This window comes from Anolis carolinensis, chromosome 5 (assembly GCF_035594765.1).
Source record: "Anolis carolinensis isolate JA03-04 chromosome 5, rAnoCar3.1.pri, whole genome shotgun sequence".
Classification (NCBI taxonomy): Eukaryota; Metazoa; Chordata; class Lepidosauria; order Squamata; family Dactyloidae; genus Anolis; species Anolis carolinensis.
This window is the reverse complement of record NC_085845.1, coordinates 132,295,191-132,315,303: the sequence shown is the minus strand read 5'-3', so window position 1 is coordinate 132,315,303 and position 20,113 is coordinate 132,295,191. Positions and strand designations below refer to the sequence as shown.

Below are 20,113 nucleotides of genomic sequence, written 5' to 3'. Positions count from 1 at the left end.
AATTTCCAATTTCCTTAGATATATTGATTCCTAGATATTTTATTGACTTCTTTATTTTTATTCTCTTTTTAAATGATCTTTATTGGAGTTTTACATATACATCAGTTAAAACTACAGATTGGGTATCCGGGAAAGGTAGAGGCAGGGGTATAACTAGGGTTAGGGGATAATCTGGGGGGGTACTAAAAGTTGGAAGTGGAGAAAGGGGTAGGAGGAGTAGGAGTAAGGGGGGCATGGGGTAAAAGGGGGAGGGGGAAGAAGGGGATGTTGGTCTTCCTTTATCTTCCGTATCGGATGTATAAGTTATCTATTTAACATCTTTCTTTCTGTCATTATTGTGCTATATAATTTCTAAGCTTTCCCCAGTTTGTTTGTTTAATACTTTTTCCTCTGGATTCTCTTAATAGAAATGTTAATTCGTCCATTTCTTGTATTTCTATCAAATTCTGAAGCCAAGCTTCTTTCGGTGGAGTTTCTGCCAATTTCCAAAATTTGGCAAAGACTATCCTTTATTTCTTTATTTTTATTCTAAATAATCTCGCTTCTCTTAATCTCTCTTCCTCTTTAGTATAATTAAATACAGTAGAGTCTCACTTATCCAAGCTAAACGGGCCGGCAGAAGCTTGGATAAGCGAATATCTTGGATAATAAGGAGGCATTAAGGATAAGCCTATTGAACATCAAATTAGGTTATGATTTTACAAATTAAGCACCAAAACATCATGTTATACAACAAATTTGACAGAAAAAGTAGTTCAATACGCAGTAATGTTATGTTGTAATTACTGTATTTACAAATTTAGCACCAAAATATCACGATATATTGAAAACATTGACTACAAAAATGGCTTGGATAATCCAGAAACTTGGATAAGCGAGGCTTGGATAACTGAGACTCTACTGTAATAAGATTTCTGATTTATTCCAATTCACTTGAAGGCCTGTAATTTCCCCAAATTCTGTGTGCCTCTATTCTTTTAAACTGTTCTATCAGATTTTCAAAGGTTAGTAGTGTCTCATCCGTGAATAAACATATCTTTCCTCCCTCCTTATCCCTTTTATCTTTATATCCTCTCGTATCATATTTGCTAACATTTCTGTAACTGTTGCAAAAGGTAAAAGGTAAAACGTGGCATCCCTGTCTTGTCCCTCGGGTTAGTTTTATTTTTCTTGTAAGGCCATCATTTACTTGTATTTCAGCATAGTTAGTTGAGTATAGTATCTCAATCAGTCCTCTAAATCTCCTAATCCAAATTTTTCTAGAATTTTTTTAGCACTGGCCATGAAACACAATCAAATGCCTTAAATATATCTAGGGCCAGTATCCCTGCTTTTATATTTTTTTCTTAATTTTGTAAATTACATTTAGTACTCTTCCCACTAGGGTTGACATTTGGCTTCCAGGAATGAGTCCACATTGATCCTTTTTAATACATTTGTATATGAAGCTATTTATTCTCTTTGCTATTATTGCTGTCAGTATTTTAGCATCTTGATTTAAAGCAGTGCTTTTTAAGCTATCTGATGTCGAAGGCTGACTGCTATTATTGTTGTTGTTGTTGCCGTTGCATGATCTTTACTGGCAAGAGCAGATCTTGGGAATTAATCTGACCTTGAAGAGCATAAGCAGAGACTAGAAAGTTTACTTACATTATTTCAGATTAATTGCCCAGCCAATGCAGTACTGTACTTGGTTGAGTTGAATGAAGCATTTGCTAAAGCACAGCATTTGGAATATTATCAAGTGAAATAGCATCCATGCGAAATCTACACATTTAGATACCAAAAAGACTTTTAGAAAAATGCCAAGGTCCTACATTAGGCTTAGCTACATTAAATGGAATTATGCTAGAAGAGCTAAAATCAGTTCAGCAGTTAATGTACTTCAGCAAGCATTTGTATTCTTTAATATCACCCAGAAATATGACCACTGTATTTTTCCAGAAGGAGATTTGGTGTGGGCTGAATTGCATACATTTTGTATTTCAAAATTTGTATTAATTTTGCACCAACTGAAAGCTGGACTGTATGTGACTATATTGGTGTAATTTATCGATGTTATGTTCAATTCACTGATATTAGGTTTAATTGGATGTTACATTTTTAACACTGTTTTCATATTTGGGTCTTGTTGGGATTATGTCAATATTTATCTGTTTTATTAAGGCATTGAATGTATGTCGTTGTTTGTTGGAATCCATCCTGAGTCCTTTCAGGGAAATAGGGTGGAATAGAAAAAAAGTTTTTGTATTATTATTATTATTATTATTATTTTCTGAATTTTCTTTTTTCTTGTCTTCCCTGCAGTTGTAACAAAGCTAGTCAACAGAGGATACCAGCCCCACCTGGAAGATTTCCTATTACGAATCAACTTTAATAACTACTATAAAGATAACTGAGTTTGTATAATACAGCACAAACCTATGCTAGAACAGATTCAGCATTTTATGGTTCAATTCTGCTATTTAATGGTCTTGGCCTCTTGAAAAATTCCATGATGCTTCTAAGACAGGAAGCTTTTCTTTTAAAAACACTGACAGAGAGATTGGATTCCTAGAAAATACCATTTAAATCTAGGAAGATACTTCATTTTTCTCCATCGCATGACAGAAGTTCCTATTGTCCTTCCTGGTGCAGGAAAGCATGTTGCCCAGTGTCCATAAAGAAGTGTAAATTTGTTAATGTGTAAATTGTGTAAACCTCTCTTGTAAATGTGTGAGCAATAAACCGCAGAACCAAAATGCCCTTCTTTCTTTTCCTCTAATCTCTCTTGTAGGTTTAGTTCACTACATTAAGGGACTAGTTATAACATCATTTGGGCAACTGGGAATACATTTAAAATTGTGACTGCATTAGAATGCACCTTCTCCAGAAATGGTCAGGAAAAGCTGGGAAAGGAAATAGATGTGAGAGTAACTTGTGCTGAACAGCAGTCAATATTCAGTAAACAAAATAGAGAAACTTTATTTGCTTTATCATCTCAGTTTATTTTTAATATCAATTAAAAGTGATTAACAGCATAGTGCATATATAGCAATTTGTTGGACAGCATTACCTACCATCTTCTGTTTCATTTCATGTTTATTTGCATAGTATGATCTTCCTCCAGATTTGTGATGATTTAGAAATCTAAACAGATAACAGACTCATTTTCCAAGCACTGGGCTGAAGAATCTCCAATTTTAGGTGCATTTCACCTTCATCTCAGTAGACAATAATGAACGGTAACTACTCCATGTGTCCCAGGATATCGCAGATGCCCAGCCTATGCATTCGGTTTGGTTGTGCCAATCCCCATTGAGATCCGACAGGCCGCAGTCGCTGTACCACCACCCAGAGGCTTGGGTTTCTGCGCAACTATAAAAGGCTATGTCTCCCCTAATGCATGGGTCACAGCCGTCGTTGTCGTTGTCGTATGTACTGAATGGATAGCCATCTTGTTTCTTTGAATATGAATTTGCTCGGAAGGCATCTCCTAAACCAAGGAAAGGACAAGAGATTTGAGACCCTTAACATCACCTTGATCAGAACTTAGAACCAAAAGAGGCCAAATCATCTGGAGCAGGTGATGTGGCTTCATAGCATCGGCATCACCGGGTGCGCAGGCAGGCAGGCTTTTCTGCAGTTAAAGCTCACATTTGTATTATTTGATACACAACAAGATTACCACACAGCAAACAAGATCACTATGATGGCTGCTGTATTGGATCACACGTCGGACACCTCCCAAGTGTCTAGGACCATGTGATGTATTCGTGAATAATGTGTGTAGATCCAAATAGGGTGGCCTTTTGCAGCTAACAGATGGTAATTTTGTCAGCACAGATTGTTTTTAAGTGCTGGCCAAGGTGTTTAGGCATTGCACCCAGTGTGCCGATCACCACTGGGACCACCTTTACTGGCTTGTGCCAGAGTCTTTGCAGTTCGATCTTTAAATCCTTGTATTATTTTTTATTAATATTATTACCCCATGTTTTTCTCAAAATTGAGACCCACAGTGGCTGACAACTTTAAAAACCATAACATTAAGAACATACAAATGTTAAATAGTGAAATAGAATTAAACATTTCAGTTTTTTAAATAACAAAGGAAAAAGCTGTTAAAAATAATTCATTAATACCATGCAGCATGCCTTGGTTAGTTATTTAAAAATGTTCCCTTTCAAAAGCCTCCCTGCTGCTGGAAGAAAAAGAAGGAGAGTTCCAGAGTTGACGAAACCCTCTCCCCCAAGAAGACCCTCTCTCACATCCAACCCAACTGTGCTTGTGATGGTAGTTTTTTTTAAAAAAAATATTTTTTATTCAAATTTCAAAGTTTACAGTGAAACAGGGGAAATACGGGGTGGGGGGGGGAGGGTAAACTAAGGGATTGATGTGACATGGGACGCTGCAACTAAGTTGTTACGGGGCAAGAAGAAAGAGACATGTGGAACAAAAAAAACAAAAGAAAAAAACAAAAACAAAACAAAAACAACAAAAAAAGGGATTAAGGGGTCAACAATTAGGAAAGGAACCCTAGCCGGGGGGGGGGGGGGGGGGGGGGGAGTTGACTTCCAATTGGCTAACTTCCATCTTCATTACATTTGATTTCTTCATTTCGTCATATCTTGAATATATTCTTCAAGGAGCAACCAATTTGTCTCTTTCATTACTCTTCCAGTTGTTTTTTTCATCAAGAAGGTCAGCCTGTCCATATTTTTAATGTCCATTAATTTCTCCAGCCACAGTTCTTTCGAAAGATTTTTCTTCTCCTTCCAATTTCTTGCAATCACAAGTCTGGCTGCGGTAACAGCGTAAGTAAATATTCTTTCCTTACTGTCTTTTTCTTTCTCTGACTTTATCTTTCTCTCTTCTTTGAAATTATATAGTCCTAATAGGTAATACTCTGGTTTACATTCAAATTCTAATTTTAAAATCTTTTTACATTCATTGTGGATTGTTCTCCAATACTTTTTAATTTCTTTACAATTCCACCACATGTGGAAATATGACCCCACCTGTTCTCTACAATGCCAGCATCTGTTGTCCTTATCTTTGTACATAAATCCTAATTTTTTGGGTGTTAAATACCATCTGTGTATTGTCTTTAGCCAATTTTCCTTTAGATCAGTCGAGTAACACAATTTAATCTTTTTATTCCATATGTCATTCCATTCATCTATGGTTATCGGCCTGCCTATATTTCTAGACCATTTTGTCATTGATTCTTTGACGATTTCCGTTTCTGTGTTCCACTCTAATAGTTTGTTGTATATTATTGTTATATTTTTTTCCCTTTTGAGTTAATTGTCCCAGAAGTTAGTGTTAGTGCTAAAACCTATTTTTTGTCTTTTTTATAATGCTCAGTTAGTTGATAATATTGTAGCCATGTAATATTCTCATATTCTATTTTGATTTCCTCCCATCCTTTCATAATGGGTGCAACCGCTCCTGTCTCTGTTTTTTTTAATAATTTCAGAGTATGTTGGCCATTTTTGCCAACCAAGTAGTCTACGTTGCGTTGCCTCTAGAGGAGACAGCCAAAGAGGAGTTTTTTCATAGAGGAATCTTTTATATTTTATCCAGGTTGCCATTAAGGCTGATCTAATGAAATGGTTTCCGAATTGTTTATCTATTTTAATTTTATTCTGCCATAAATAACCATGCCACCCCCACCTCAGATGGTACTGATAGAAGGGTCTCTCCTGAGGATCTCAGAGTTGGATCAGCCATTTGTGGTGCCAAGAAGGCCCAAAATTGGAGCTGGATACTGCTTGACACCCCCATAATAAAGTATCAGTGAAGATGCACCCTAAGTGGCACAGGCTGGTTAGCAGCCAGCTGCAATAAATCACTCTGACCAAGAGGTCATGAGTTCGAGGCCAGCCCGTGTCGGGGTGAGCACCCGACAATTAAACATAAAAAAATATAGCCCCTGCTCGTTGCTGACCTATGCAACCCGAAAGATAGTTGCATCTATCAAGTAGGAAATTTAGGTACCACTTATATGTGGGGAGGCTAATTTACGACACCATAAAAATAATCCAGCTGCCGTTAGAATGAGGAAGTGCCGTCGCAGTAGATGATGAAGCAGCTGCTCCCCCTGTGGCCAGAATCAAGCATACCCTCTGAAAGCTGGAGAAGGTTTAAATTGCCTCTGCGTCTGTCTCTGTTCTATGTTCTATGTTATATGGCACTAGCTGTGCCTGGCCACGCGTTGCTGTGGCGAAGTATGGTGGTATGGGAAATAAAGTATTGAGGAATTGGTAGTTAAGGTAAAGAGTAAAGGTGTGGAGTCCAGATAATCCAGTTAAAGCAGATAATATAAGATTATAAATGGGTTATATAGCTGTGTGGAAGGGCCTTGAGTCTACACTGCCATATAATCCAGTTAAAATCTGATAATTTGTATTTTATAGGCAGTGTGGAAGAGGCCTAAGTGAGGCCTAACTCTGCCTGTCCCCTGGGTGAGTGGGTTGCTAGGAGACCAAGTGGGCAGAGCTTAGCCTTCTAACTGGCAGGAATTGGATAAAAACAATTATTCCTCTCCTTCTAATTAGGACTTTATTTTTCTTTTCTTTTGTTGTATCAACCTAGAGGCATGGATGATGGGCTGTGTTGTCAATTTTGGAGGTTGGGGGGTGTTTAGTTTTGTTGTTTTGGCGGTCGCCAGGATTCCATCACTCTTTTATATATATAGATTGAATGTTTGTCTTATATGTGTACAATGTGATCTGCCCTGAGTCCCCTTTGGGGTGAGAATGGCGGAATATAAATACTGTAAATAAATAAATAAGTTTACTTCATCAGATGCCTCTGATTAAGTATACTTAAGATGCATCTACATTGGAGAACGAAAGCAGTTTTACACCATTTTAACTGCCATAGCTCAATGTTGTGAAATCATTAAATTGTAGTTTGACAAGGTCTTTAGCTTTCTCTGCCACAGAGTGCTGGTGCCTCACCAAACTACAACTCCCATGATTCCATAGCCCTAAGCTCTAAACTGCATTCAAACTACAGTGTAGATGCACCCATAACTCTATGAAAGCTTAGGCTACCAAATTCTTTCAAACATGCTACAAGATCCATGTACATCTAAGTCTTTGAATCCATGTTTGCATAGCTGAAAGGGATGTGTTATTTGTCACTTTCCACAGTAATCTGGAGTGCTGATGTTTTGCACAGCTAGTGGAGGAGTCTCTTACCTCTGTCTCCTTCATACTTTCCCAAATGGAGGCGATAAAGGTCCTTCTCACTGTCAATGCTGAAGTTGTCATAAAGGGCATAGCCCTGCTGGTTTTGGCAATCAATCATGTCCACTCGAAGCTGACAAGTTTTGCCTTCCTGGTGGGTCAACGCATGTATGTGATCAAGCCCCAACCAATGTTCACCTGGATTTTGGAATAAACACTTCTGTGATTTTTATACACTCATTATGGATCTTGACTGCAATGAAATATATGGTGCTGCACTCTTCAGGGCCATCATGTTTCAGTTTCCCAACTTCATTTCCTGGCATTTAAAATATATCGGGCAGGATCAGAACAGACAATACTGGGATAAAACAGTATTAGCCAATAGTGTGTAGTGGTGTTGAACAATATTTCTGGAAACTAGGGTTCAAATTCTTACTCAGTCACATAAACCCACTGGGTGACCCTGGGCAAGTCACAGATTTTCAGAAAACCCTCTGATAGGGTCATCATAGGTTGGAAACAACAAACAACTAGCTCACAGCTTCTTATTCGGACCAAACATGACAGTCACGCATTCTCCCTATACTTTTGCATGTACGGTATGATCTGCCTGGTTCTTCAAGAGTTTGGAATTAAAATTTTTGATTTTTGTTAAAAATTAGATTCTACAGATGTGCCCGACACAAGCAGAATTTAGGTCAAGTCACTTTAAATTTTGTCAAATTTTCTGCTTTATCTTCCAGATTTTGCATTGTTTCAGAGCAGGGGTCCCCAAACTAAGGCCCATGGGCCAGATGCGGCCCTCCGAGGTCATTTACCTGGCCCCTGTCCTAAACTTTAGACTTAAGTTTGACCTAAGTCTGAAATGACTTGAGGGCACACAACAAAAACAACAATCCTAATTTTGGACTAATTCATCATAATCCCCCCCCCCCCAACAATCCGAGGGACCGTGAACCGGCCCTCCACTTAAAAAGTTTGAGGTCCCCTGTTTCAGATGAATGTGGGAGGCTGTTTTGTGCCATCACATATTTAAAAAATCATCTTTTAAAAAAGGACATTTTACCAACCCACAAGATTCATGTCGTGCATTTACCCTGAAGAATCAACAAAGTTTGACACCACTATATCTGCCATGACTCAATGGAGTTTAATCATGGGAATTGCCGTTTGACAAGATCTTTAGTTTTCTATGCCTAATAGTGCTAGTGCCTTGCAACTCTCAAAATTCCAGAGTTCAGTCGTGGCAGTTAAAGTGGTTTCAAACTGCATTAATTCAACACTGCAGATTCAATTGAAAGTCAGGAACTGAAGCACCAGATGCTTGTTCAGATTTAAAAGGTAAAGGTTTTCCCCTGACATTAAGTTTAGTCGTGTCCAACTCTGGGGATTGGTGCTCATCTCAATTTTTAAGCCGAAGAGCCAACGTTGTCCATAGACACCGCCAAGGTCATGTGGCTGAAATGGAGCGCTGTTACCTTCTCACCGGAGCGGTACCTATTGATCTACTCACATTGGCATGTTTTCAAACTGCTAGGTTGGCAGAAGCTGGGACTAACAGCGGGAGCTCACCCCACTCTCCAGATTCGAATCGTTGCCCTTTCGGTCAGCAAGTTCAGCAGCTCAGCGGTTTAACCTGCTGCGCTACTTTAAGAATAATCACATTTTTTTCTCATGCTTGAGTCTCCTTTTGACTATGCCCATATACATTAAGCAGCTATTAATATTTCTCCTTCTTGCCCTCCCCTCCAGATGAGATACAGACCCTGGATAGGTACTACAAAATAGTAAATCAAGCAAAACACAACATAAATTTATAGCAAAAATAACACACAGCTGGTTAAAATAATGCTAGAAGAAGGATTTACTTACACTTAACATCTCCAAATCCATTTTTGTAGTCAAGCCATGGTCTGTAAAAACTCACAGGGTGACCATCAGCACCTCTCCCATTGCGTCTCTGAATAACAGTCCAACCTCCATCTGATCGATTCTCACAGAAGACCTAGAAAAGCCATCATATTGTTTTTCTCCTCATTTTTTCTATATCATTCTGTGCCCAACCTAATGGTTAATTTCCCTTATCTTGTAGATTCAGGTCATATATACCTTGTGGATATTAAGTCGACGGTCACAGGGTTTGATATGCCCAAATCACCCAGTAGGTTTTTATGGCCATGCTAGTATACTGTACAGGCTATCCCCGAGTTTTTAACATCTGACTTACAAATGACTAAGAAAAGTTAAGAACAGGGATGAGAAAACAGGAAATGCAAGAAACCTACCCCTCGGAAGGGAAATTCACCCCCAAAAGAGTTATCATGGGAAAAACTGTCTCCAATGAAGCTTTCTCACCATTCCTGGTTTCCACAACAAGCCAAATTTTTCAAAATCTAATTCTCATAGGGACAGAAAGTGAGGTGTGGAAAAAACACCTATTTGTTCTATAAGTGATGACAGAATAGAGGATGTATATTCCTGCTACTTATACACAAACTTTTAGGAAGAACTAAACTTAACAAGTACCTTTCCTCTCTCTTTATCAAAAACTTCCTCCCCAGAATAACTTTCAGAGATGGTTCCATCAAGAACAGTTTTCCACCTTGTATATTAGAAAACCCAAAAAGGAACTTCAAATGTAATTGTGAAACTATGCCTTACCAAGAAAGGAGGAAGTGACTTAATTGGCTTGGCCAGGTAAGGTCCACTGCTGGTGTAAGAACCTTCGGCAAATATTTTTGTACAATCATATCCTTTCGAGAAAGAGAAATGGTACAGATAGTCTGAGAATGCAATTTAGTGTAAAACAGAGCTTTCCAAACATTTGGTGTTGGTGCCACACCTTTTACATCCACATCATTTTGTGACACAGTTATTCAGTTTTACGAGCAAACCAGAACTTAAAATAACCCAAAATAATAATAATAAATGTAAAAGTACATGAAGGCAAGAGAACCAAAATCTACAGCAGTACTTCAAACATAAACCCATAAACAAGAATTTGTCCAAGGTAAACCCTTCAAGGAAACAAATCATGAACTTGAGAGCAGAGACAGGAGAGCCATCCCATATGACAACATTGTCTCCTCTGAGAGGCGTGAGGCCAACACCACTTAATTTAAGCCCATCCAAGTAGCCATGAGATTATGCCGAATGCACCTGGACTTCAAAGTCTAATCACAGATTCTCTGAAAACTTCTAAATTGTCTACTTCTCATTCCCTCCATTCTCAGGTCTAATCTGGCTTCTTGGGAAAACTCCCCATCTTCCGAAGGCCATTTCTCAAGAGAACTGGAACTTTCATTTTCCCTAGTTGTCTGGGAACGAACACAGGAATCCAAAACATTGGCCACATCTGCCTGCAATTCTCTCCTGACACTGACAGACTCTTCACTTTGAAACCCATCAAACCCCTCATTTTCTGAAATGTCAGAAAAATCCTCTGCCGCTTGCTGAGCTACAAAAAAGACCTTTTTTACAACTGCGTCAGGATGCTTCTGTTACGTTTTGATATAGAGTCTGGTCAAAAGTCCCACAGTGAAGCCACAGAATAAGACATCGACTGGGTCACATAGGGATTACCTTGATTATTCCAAATACCTGATCCAGGGAGGGATCTTGTATGGAAAGGGACCAGGTGAGCAAGAGGGGCCCAAGAATTTTGGGCTGTCACAAGGAACTTCTCTTATGAGGCCTCCTTAAGCCAGTGTGAATAAAACCTATTTGTGTTGCTAAAGACCATCAAATCAATCACAATTTGTGGCAATCCCAGGTAGGGAATTTCCAAAAATAAATTTTGATTTATAACAATTTCCTGCCTGGAAATCAGAAATACAGTAGAGTCTCGCTTATCCAACGTAAACGGGCTGGCAGAACGTTGGATAAGCGAATATGTTGGATAATAAGGAGAGATTAAGGAAAAGCCTAGTAAACATTAAATTAGGTTATGATTTTACAAATTAAGCACCAAAACATCATGTTATACAACAAATTTGACAGAAAAAATAGTTCAGTACACAGTCATGCTATGTAGTAATTACTGTATTTACAAATTTAGCACCAAAATATCACGATGTATTGAAAACATTGACTACAAAAATGGGTTGGGTAATCCAGAACGTTGGATAAGCAAGTGTTGGATAAGTGAGACTCTACTGTACTTCCATGAATGAGAGACCTCCAAGTCACCTTGTCCTCAACAGGTATTGCTGACTCATAAATGTCTGTCCTTCAAGAACATTATCTTCTTTTTTTTTTCTACTGCCCTCCACCTTTCCAAGCTTTATTTTCTTTTCAAATGAGTCATGGCAGAATCAAAACACAACAGTTGGCTTTGTCTTCTTCACTAACAATGTAGCATATTAGCTTAGCAATCTTGAAAAGCCTGAACCAAGTACTAATTAAAAAAGGCTTCGGAGTGTAAGATATAAATATATATATATATATTTACCTTCATCAGGTGCCTGAGGTACTGCCTGTAAATAAATGTATATTGATTCATTTATTTAGATGATTTACAGCCCAGCTACAATTAATCAAATCATTATCTAAGCAGTTCATAAGCAACTGAAAACCATAATACACGGTAACCTACTCCCAGCTCACCTTACTTCCGCAAACAGCACTGCTAATTTTGATCCTATCTATATTGCCATACAGTGCCATTTGCAGTTCAACTGCATTAAGATGAATTATATGAGTCTGAACTGCCATATAATGCAGCACAATGCAGTTAAACTGCATTATAGAGCACTGTGGATAAGGTCTTAGGTGAGATGATACAAAGGTAATGATTAGTGTTGTGCTTTTGTACGGAATTGCTGTTAGTTTTGTGTCGTTTCATTCATTGTAAATACAAGATTGTCCTGTTACTATAGACTCACTATTATTACAGGATAGAATAATAGTTACAAACTGATTATTATATATAATACAAGAAAGTAGGGAATAAACACATAAGGACTGTTTCACAACAATGTACCAAACATTATATTCATGATTGAATGTTTTACAAAGTAACTGATAAGTTCAATTATAAACTGTGGTCAACACTTTAAATAGATTCAGTATTGTCCCATGCAAGTAAAAAGTCTTAGGAATGCATGATTAGGAACACAAAGTACCGTATATACTCGAGTATAAGCCGACCCGAATATAAGCCGAGGTACCTAATTTTGCCACAAGAAAACTGGGAAAACATTAACTCCAGTATAAGTCGAGGGTGGTAAATTTCAGAAATAAAATAGATACCAATAAAATTACATTAATTGAGGCATCAGTAGGTTAAATGTTTTTGAATATTTACATAAAGCTCAAATGTAAGATAAGACTGTCCAACTCTGATCGAATCATTATTCTCATCTTCTTCAATGTAAATGTGCTTGTGTGTCCTTTTAATAATAATACAGGAAAATAATACATGTAATAATAATATGTATTTACAGTATTTATTTACAGTATTTATATTCCGCCCTTCTCACCCCGAAGGGGATTCAGGGCGGATCACATTATATACATATAGGGCAAACATTCAATGCCCATATACACATAGAACCGAGACAGAGACAGACAGACGCAGAGGCAATTTAACCTTCTTTAGGTTTCTTCATATGTTCGTAATGGTATCTTCCAAAGCTTTTATAAACTAAATTTTAAAAAAACAACATAATAGATATGCTGTTGCCAGCACCCAGTAACAATAAACAATTCATAATTATTTTTTTACAAACCATTAAACAAGAGAAAACTATATAATGAATATAATATAATATATATGAATATAATGTTTGGTACATTGTTGTAAAACAGTCCTTATGTGTTTATTCCCTATGTTCTTGTATTATATATAATAATCAATTTGTAACTATTATTCTATCCTGTAATATTAGTGTGTCTATAGTAACAGGACAACCTTGTATTTACACTTAATTTATAGATTTCTCTGTACGTTAGTAGAGTCTCGCTTATCCAACATTCGCTTATCCAACATTCTGTATTATCCAATGCAGTTTGCCTTTTAGTAGTCAATGTTTTTGCAGTCAATTTTTCAATACATTGTGAAGTTTGGGTGCTAAATTCATTAATACAGTAATTACTACATAGTATTTACTGTGTATTGAACTGCTTTTTCTGTCAATTTGTTGTAAAACATGATGTTTTGGTGCTTAATTTGTAAAATCATAATGTAATTTGATGTTTAATAGGCTTTTCCTTAATCCCTCCTTATTATCCAACATTTTTGCTTATCCAATGTTCTGCCGACCCGTTTATGTTGGATGAGACTCTACTGTAGTTTCATTCATGTCATCTCATTTTCGTATTTGTGTCCTGCTAACAAAAATGGGCTGTCTATATGACATGAATTTTCGTCTTGCTAATGAAAAACATGAACATTTTGTGCCATTGGTGGTGCACTTGGGGGGGGGGATTACAATGAAACTCAAAAAAGTATTTGCTTTCAAAAATGTTAAATAAAAATAAAACACCCAAGAGAACGGAGGGAGGACCAAGGCAACCAAGCAGGCAGACAAATGGAGAAGGGAAAGGATGGAAAGAAAGAACACCCGATGACTGTGCGGCTTTCCTTATTGTGTTGCCTATCATTTCGTATGAAATGATCATCTGTTGTTTCGTGTAGACAATCGGTCGACACAAAGGAAAGGAATGAGGAAGTACAGCCACTAGTGGACAGTGAAGCAACAGCTCCCCCTGTGGCCGGAATCGTGAAGCTGGAAAAAAAATGTTAAATGCCTCTGTGTCTGTCTATATATGTTGTTTGTCTGTTGGCATTGAATGTTTGCCATATATGTGTTCATTGTAATCCGCCCTGAGTCCCCTTTGGGGTGAGAAGGGCGGAATATAAATACTGTAAATAAATAAATAAATGACAGCACAAAGGAAACGAAGGAAAAAAATTTGGGCACATCTCTAGTAATGATTAAGACACCGTAGTTTGCCCTCTCCTGTCAAAGGCACAAAACCAAAGTATCTTGGAAGCCGGCTCTTATGTCCACAATGATGATGAGACAGCTATCTTCCTTACTTGAGAGCAGATTAGTATCTTGAACTTAAACTTTACATTTCTTGTGGTTTGGATAAAGGTGGCACATTTTTCTCAACTGACATTTATCGCTTTGTTATGGAACTGGTGCTGCCAAGGAAAGCATGGGCTCAGCCAAGTAAGTGACATGTCAGTAAAGAAATGTGTGCCTTTGCCCTCCTACTAAAGAATCAGTGTATTTGTTCGTTACCTTTATTCTGGATTGCTGAATCCCCAGGATAAACAGACACAGCGCAATGCTCTTGAACTGGAAATGCAGGTTCATTCTTATAACTGAAATGTCAAGAACAGTACAGCATAGACATTCTCCAAACTGCTGCATTTCATGACTTGCAATTCATATTTGTTTTTAACAACCATCCCACAAATACTCAAGTAAGCTAATATCATTGCACTGTAGGACTCAGTGTTAGACCATGATTAGAACACAACAGAACATCACAACTGTACAAGCCTGGCAAACGTTTTCATTTACAGAGGGACTTGGTATTTTTAGTTGCAGGAACACATGAAGCTCCCTTAGACTGAGTCTGATCTTTGGGTCACTTAGACCGGGATTGTCAACCCCAACTGGCAGGATAATGGTTCACTGGGATTTCGGGCAATTCTTTGGTAACCCTACCTAGAAATCACAGATATTCCCTTAGAGTAGCAGTTCTCAACCTTCCTAATGCCTCAACCCCTTAACACAGTTCCTCATACTGTGGTGACGCCCAACCATAACATACTGTATATACTCGAATATAAGCCTAGTTTTTCAACCCTTTTTTTAAGACTGAAAAAGCCCCCCTCAGCTTATACTCGGGTGAGGGTCCTGGTTGGTTTATATTTGGGTCAGCTTATACTCGAGAATATATGGTACATTTATTATTTTTCTCTATTATTCTTGCTACTATTACATTTATTTTACTCTATTTTTATTATTAATAATAATACATTTATTATTTCACTCTGATATTATCATTATTGCATTTATTATTTTACTCTATTTATTATTACATGTATTATTTTCCTGTATTATTATTAAAAGGATACACAAGCACATTTACATTGAAGAAGATGAGAATAATGATTTGCTCAGAGTTGGACAATCTTATCTTAAATTTGAGCTTTATGTAAATATTCAAAAACATTTAACCTACGGATGCCTCGATTAATGTAATTTTATTGGTATCTATTTTTATTTCTGAAATTTACCACCCTCGGCTTATATTGAAATCAGTGTTTTCCCAGTTTTTATGTGGTAAAATTAGGTACCTCGGCTTATATTTGAGTCAGCTTATACTCGAGTATATACGGGTATTTTTCGTTGCGAATTCGTAACTGTGATTTTGTTTCTGTTATGAATCGTAATGTAATTATCTAATATGCGGGATGTATTTTCATTCACTGGACCAAATTTGGCATAAATATCCAATATGCCCAAATTTGAATACTGATGCGGTTGGGGGGGATTAATTTTTTTGTCATTTGGGAGTTGTAGTTGCTGGGATTTATAGTTAACCTATAATCAAAGAGCATTTGGAACTCTATAAACGATGAAATTGAACCAAACTTAGCACACAGAACTCCAACAGAAAATACTGGAAAGGTTTGGTGGGCATTAACCTTGAGTTTTGAAGTTGTAGGTCACCTATATCCAGGGAGCACTGTAGACTCTTAACAATGATGGATCTGGACTGAACTCGGCACGGATATTCAATATGCCCAAATATGAACATTAGTGGAGTTTGGGGAAAATAGAGCTTGACATTTGGGAGTTGTAGTTGCTGGGATTTATAGTTCGCCTACAATCAAGGAGCCCCTTGAACCCCACCAACGATAGAATTGGGCAAATTTGGCTTTTGGTGGGAGGATTCACCATCTGCTTCCAAAAAGGAAAAGAAGGATGGGCAAAGAGATATTCAGCATTCTCTGGCAAAGGGGTTCCTAAGACCATCAGAAATATGACCTCCAGGTTGACAAATGCTGCCTTAAGAGTATTAATAAAATCCAGCCATTTTAATTACCAAACTTATATGAAATTGGTACGTGTTCAGGATGGCAGACTATCAAAAACAACGACTAAGCCACCCCGTTATGGTTGTTGCTTTGTGCTGCCAAATCGGTTTCAAACATGCAATTCTATGGATGAGAGTCCTCCAAGAGATCCTGTTTTTAACAGTTCTGCTCAGATCTCTGGCTTGGGGCAATCCATCTCAGTTGTGGTCCTCTTTTCCTACTATCGTCATCTGGTATATTTTAATCTCATTCGTGGTGTGAATATTTACAGGAATAGTTTAATCAAACTTTATTGTGGTTTATTAGGACAACGAATAATAAAATAGATTGAGTCATGAGCTAATTTTTGGGTTGATTTTTCCCCCTATACATGAGTCTATTGGATAAATAATATTAGTTATGTCCCAAACCTATATTTATTCTTCTCAAGACAACTCACTCTCTCTTAACATTTGACTATCAATCTTTTTCCTTACGCTTAAGAAACTATATATTTCCAACTACAAAGATTTTGCAAGGATCGTTGTGTTTTCCAGGCTGTATGGCCATGTTTCAGAAGCATTCTCTCCTGATGTTTCACCCACATCTATGGCAGGAGTCCTCAGAGGTTGTGAGGTCTGTTGGAAATTAGGTCAGTGAGGTTTATATATCTGTGGAAGGTCCAAGGTGGGAGAAAGAACTCTTGTCTGTTGGAGGCAAGTGTGAATGTTGTAGTTGATCACCTTGATTAGCATTGAAAAGCTTTGCAGCTTCAAAGCCTGGCTGATTTCTGCCTTGGAGAATCCTTTGTTGAGAGGTGCTAGCTGGCCCTGATTGTTTCATGTTTGGAATTCCCGCTTTCAAAGTGCTATTCATTTCCTGTTCTGATTTTAGAGGTTTTTTTTAGGGTAGCCAGATTTCATTCATTCTCATGGTTTCCCCCTTTCTGTTGAAATTGTCCACATGCTTCTGGATTTCAATAGCTTCTCTGTGTAGTCTAATTGCAACATTCACACTTGCCTCCAACAGACAAGAGTTCTTTCTTCCATCCTGGACTGTCCACAGATATATAAACCTCACTAGCCCAGTTTCTAATATACCTCACAACCTCTGAGGATGCCTGCCACAGTTATGGGTGAAATGTCAGGAGAGAATGCTTCTGGAACATGGCCATACAGCCCGCAAAACTGACAACAATCCAGTGATTCTGGCCATGAAGGCCTTCGACAACACAAGATTTTGCAATCTTTTTCTGTCCATAAATTCCTATCTGAGCCACATAAATAAAATAATAATAATTATTATTATTGTTATTATTTACTGTATTTATATTTCACTCCCCCCCCCCCCCCCGGCATGGGGACTCATGTGACTATCAGCCACACACTTTGATCAATTTTTTAAAAAGCAATTTTTTTAAAAGTTAAACAGTGCTGTGTGTGTTAGGTTACAAAGAGTTAAAATATAATAAATAATATTAAAATACATTTTAAAACACACAATCCCCCCAACCCCCCCCCCATAACGTGCCCTGTATCCTTCTCCAAATACTTGCCTGCAGAAAAAGATAACACTAAAGTATTTCCTAACTTCCTGATGTTCTATTTATTTTAGTTGCTATTTTTGTTTTAGTTCCTATTTCTGTATAAATCTAGCATTCATATTCATCATTTTCTTTTAAATAGCTGTATTTAAAAATATTTGGCCTCTTCTAAACTTTGAACAGATATATGTAACCTGCATTCTTTTACTGATTTTTAAAAATTATATATAGAATTTCTAACACTATTCCATTTGAAGAATGTGTTGAGGATTCGCTGTATGACCTGATGGTTGGGGAACAAAGCCATTGTATAGAGATGGATGTTTTCACATGGCTGAGAATATTTCAGATACAAGTATCTCTATGTGTTGTTCAATAGGCCAGCATTTGGATGTGCTTATTTTTTGGCATTAATTCTTCAACTTGCTTTTTCTGTTTTGCATTAACTCTGCTTCAGCTGACTACAGTGCAAAGGTCCTGTTTCCAAAGAAATATGCAGTCTACGCAATTGACCTAATTCTAGCATACTACAACACTTTAGCAAAAAGCAAACGCTGCAGAAAACATTTATACCTTGTCCCAGTGGTTCTTCAGCATTAAAGAAATGGCCAGTTCTTTTATCCCAGCAGTGGAGAACCAAGACGGTTTGGAGCCTGGACCTCAACTCCCACTGAAAACTTACCTTGGGGTTATAAACCAGTTGTACTTGCACTTCAGAAATGCAAGCTCTTTCTCACTAGGCTTTTCTGCTTAGGTTCTTGGTATTGCATACTAGCTAGTAGGTTCTTATAAAGTCTCTACTCTCAGTTGTCAGGAAACCCCTCCCTCAGCAAGTTTCTTAACTACCCAACCATATTACATTGTGCTATAGACTGCCACGTTGTACAAGTGATTTGTGTAAAAAAAATGCCAAGCAAATTTCGGTGATCCTTGTCATCTGATTATTTGCGACGAGTGCTTCATATTTACTGAAGATTTTATCCTGCAAATCTAATCTACAGCAAACACATAGGAGAGCGTTGTCTCTGAGAACTTGCTGAAGCTGCCATGTCCAACTGGCCCAACTCCAGGACTTGAGTTTGTATAAGGAAGATTAATTTTGAACCATCTCCAGCCCTTTGAAAAGCTGTCATAACGAAGAGGGAGAAGGCTTGTTTTCTGCTGCCTTAGAGACCATGACTCGGAGCAATGGTTTCAAATTACAGGAGGAGATTCCACCTGAACATTAGGAAGAACTTTCTGATAGTGAGAGCTGTTCAATAGTGGAACTCTCTGCTTCGGAGTGTGGTGGAAGCTCCTTCCTTGGAGACTTTTTAAATAGAGGCTGGGTGGCCATCTGTCAAAGGTGCTTTGATTGTGCTTTTTCTGCATGGCAGGGGGTTGAACTAGATGGCCCATGTGGTCTCTTCCAACTCTATTATTCTATGATTCAAAGATATTATCGTCAGAGTTCCTCGACCTCTAGGTGAAATGAGAGCTTCTCATGGCCATTTCCAGTTTCTATGTATCACGGCTCTTCAACGTGGCCATCTCACATCCAGGAACTTATTCATTTTCTTAATCTGAGGCTTGGTGGGATTCACTGCCACTCCTCTTTTGTGCTTTTTCTTTCACTCGTATTAGAATCCAGATAATCTGGATCTGCCACATAGCCAAGGCTGTTGGGAGTGCCTCAAAAGTCTTCTCTCCCATATGAAATGGCAAATTCTGACTTTCTATCACACACTGCATTTGAAATCCGTTCTTTTTTTTTTTTTTTGAAAGCAATTTCTTTATGTTGCATCAAGATCCATCATCTTGGATCTGAAAAATAGAAATCTGAAGTCCCTTCACCTTGCCGGAATCACAGCCAAATGCCTATCACATGTAAACATCTTATAGGGTAATCAAATACACACATACCAAAATGTAAACCCAATGGACTTAAATTTGCAGTTATGATCCCTCGTAGGAACTGAAGATTGATGGCAGTGTCAATCCATATGTGCAAAAAGAAAATGAAAACTGGGACTGAAGAACTAAAATATTAAGATGTGGGAGAATCCTATCCAAACAAATGAGCATGTGAAGGCATAAAGAAAAAATGAAAAATTATTTCTGGGCGAAGCCAAAAGTGTGATTACTGGTTTAGAAATCTTAGCAAACAAATTTAAGAGATGAGCTGCCTCCATTCAAATATGTTTCCCTAAGCTTACAAACTCAAATTGTTTCAGTTTTACAAAGTGCTCATCCCATGTAAACATTCTTGAATAAATTAAAGGTAGAGTTAAAAAACAATGAGAAAATGGAAGTGAAACTGACAACAATTTTTGCATCATGAATTACCATGTTGACAGTCATCTTCAAAGTTAT

At 37.7% G+C, this 20,113-nt stretch overlaps 2 protein-coding genes across 5 annotated transcripts in view; one reads left to right on the top strand and one right to left on the bottom strand.

Annotated features, from left to right (window-relative positions):
* The window catches only part of tubgcp6 (tubulin gamma complex component 6), a 44,930-nt gene extending 42,189 nt beyond the window's left edge, over window positions 1–2,741 (top strand). For all 3 annotated transcript variants that reach the window (XM_062982285.1, XM_062982286.1, XM_062982287.1), the window contains one exon: window positions 2,308–2,741. In XM_062982285.1, coding sequence (XP_062838355.1) covers window positions 2,308–2,399 — 92 coding nt within the window. In that variant the 3' untranslated portion in view covers window positions 2,400–2,741. The remainder of the gene's footprint in view (window positions 1–2,307) is intronic.
* Window positions 2,742–2,962: 221 nt separating this feature from the next.
* On the bottom strand, window positions 2,963–20,063 carry LOC100554233 (fibrinogen-like protein 1). Of its 2 annotated transcripts, none has more exons than XM_062982291.1 (7): window positions 18,335–20,063; window positions 14,429–14,511; window positions 11,629–11,653; window positions 9,840–9,931; window positions 9,051–9,183; window positions 7,188–7,373; window positions 2,963–3,475 (listed from the first exon to the last, which is right to left on the bottom strand). In XM_062982291.1, the coding sequence occupies exons 2-7, from the start codon at window positions 14,501–14,503 to the stop codon at window positions 3,183–3,185; spliced, it is 804 nt and encodes a 267-aa protein (XP_062838361.1). In that variant the 5' UTR covers window positions 14,504–14,511; window positions 18,335–20,063; the 3' UTR covers window positions 2,963–3,182. The 2 variants fall into 2 exon arrangements, with proteins under 2 accessions (XP_062838361.1, XP_008109429.3); XM_008111222.3 differs by having other exon boundaries at window positions 18,444–20,063.
* Between the last annotated feature and the right edge of the window lie 50 nt (window positions 20,064–20,113).

Excerpts from the sequence above, each read along its gene's own strand:
- LOC100554233 (XM_062982291.1), bottom strand. The coding sequence starts at position 14,503 with ATGAACCTGCATTTCCAGTTCAAGAGCATTGCGCTGTGTCTGTTTATC. Across the intron at positions 7,374-9,050 it reads TGGATTTGGAGATGTTAAGT|GTGAACATTGGTTGGGGCTT; the intron begins GTAAGTAAATCC and ends TCCAAAATCCAG. Across the intron at positions 3,476-7,187 it reads AAAGTATGAAGGAGACAGAG|GAGATGCCTTCCGAGCAAAT; the intron begins GTAAGAGACTCC and ends TCCTTGGTTTAG.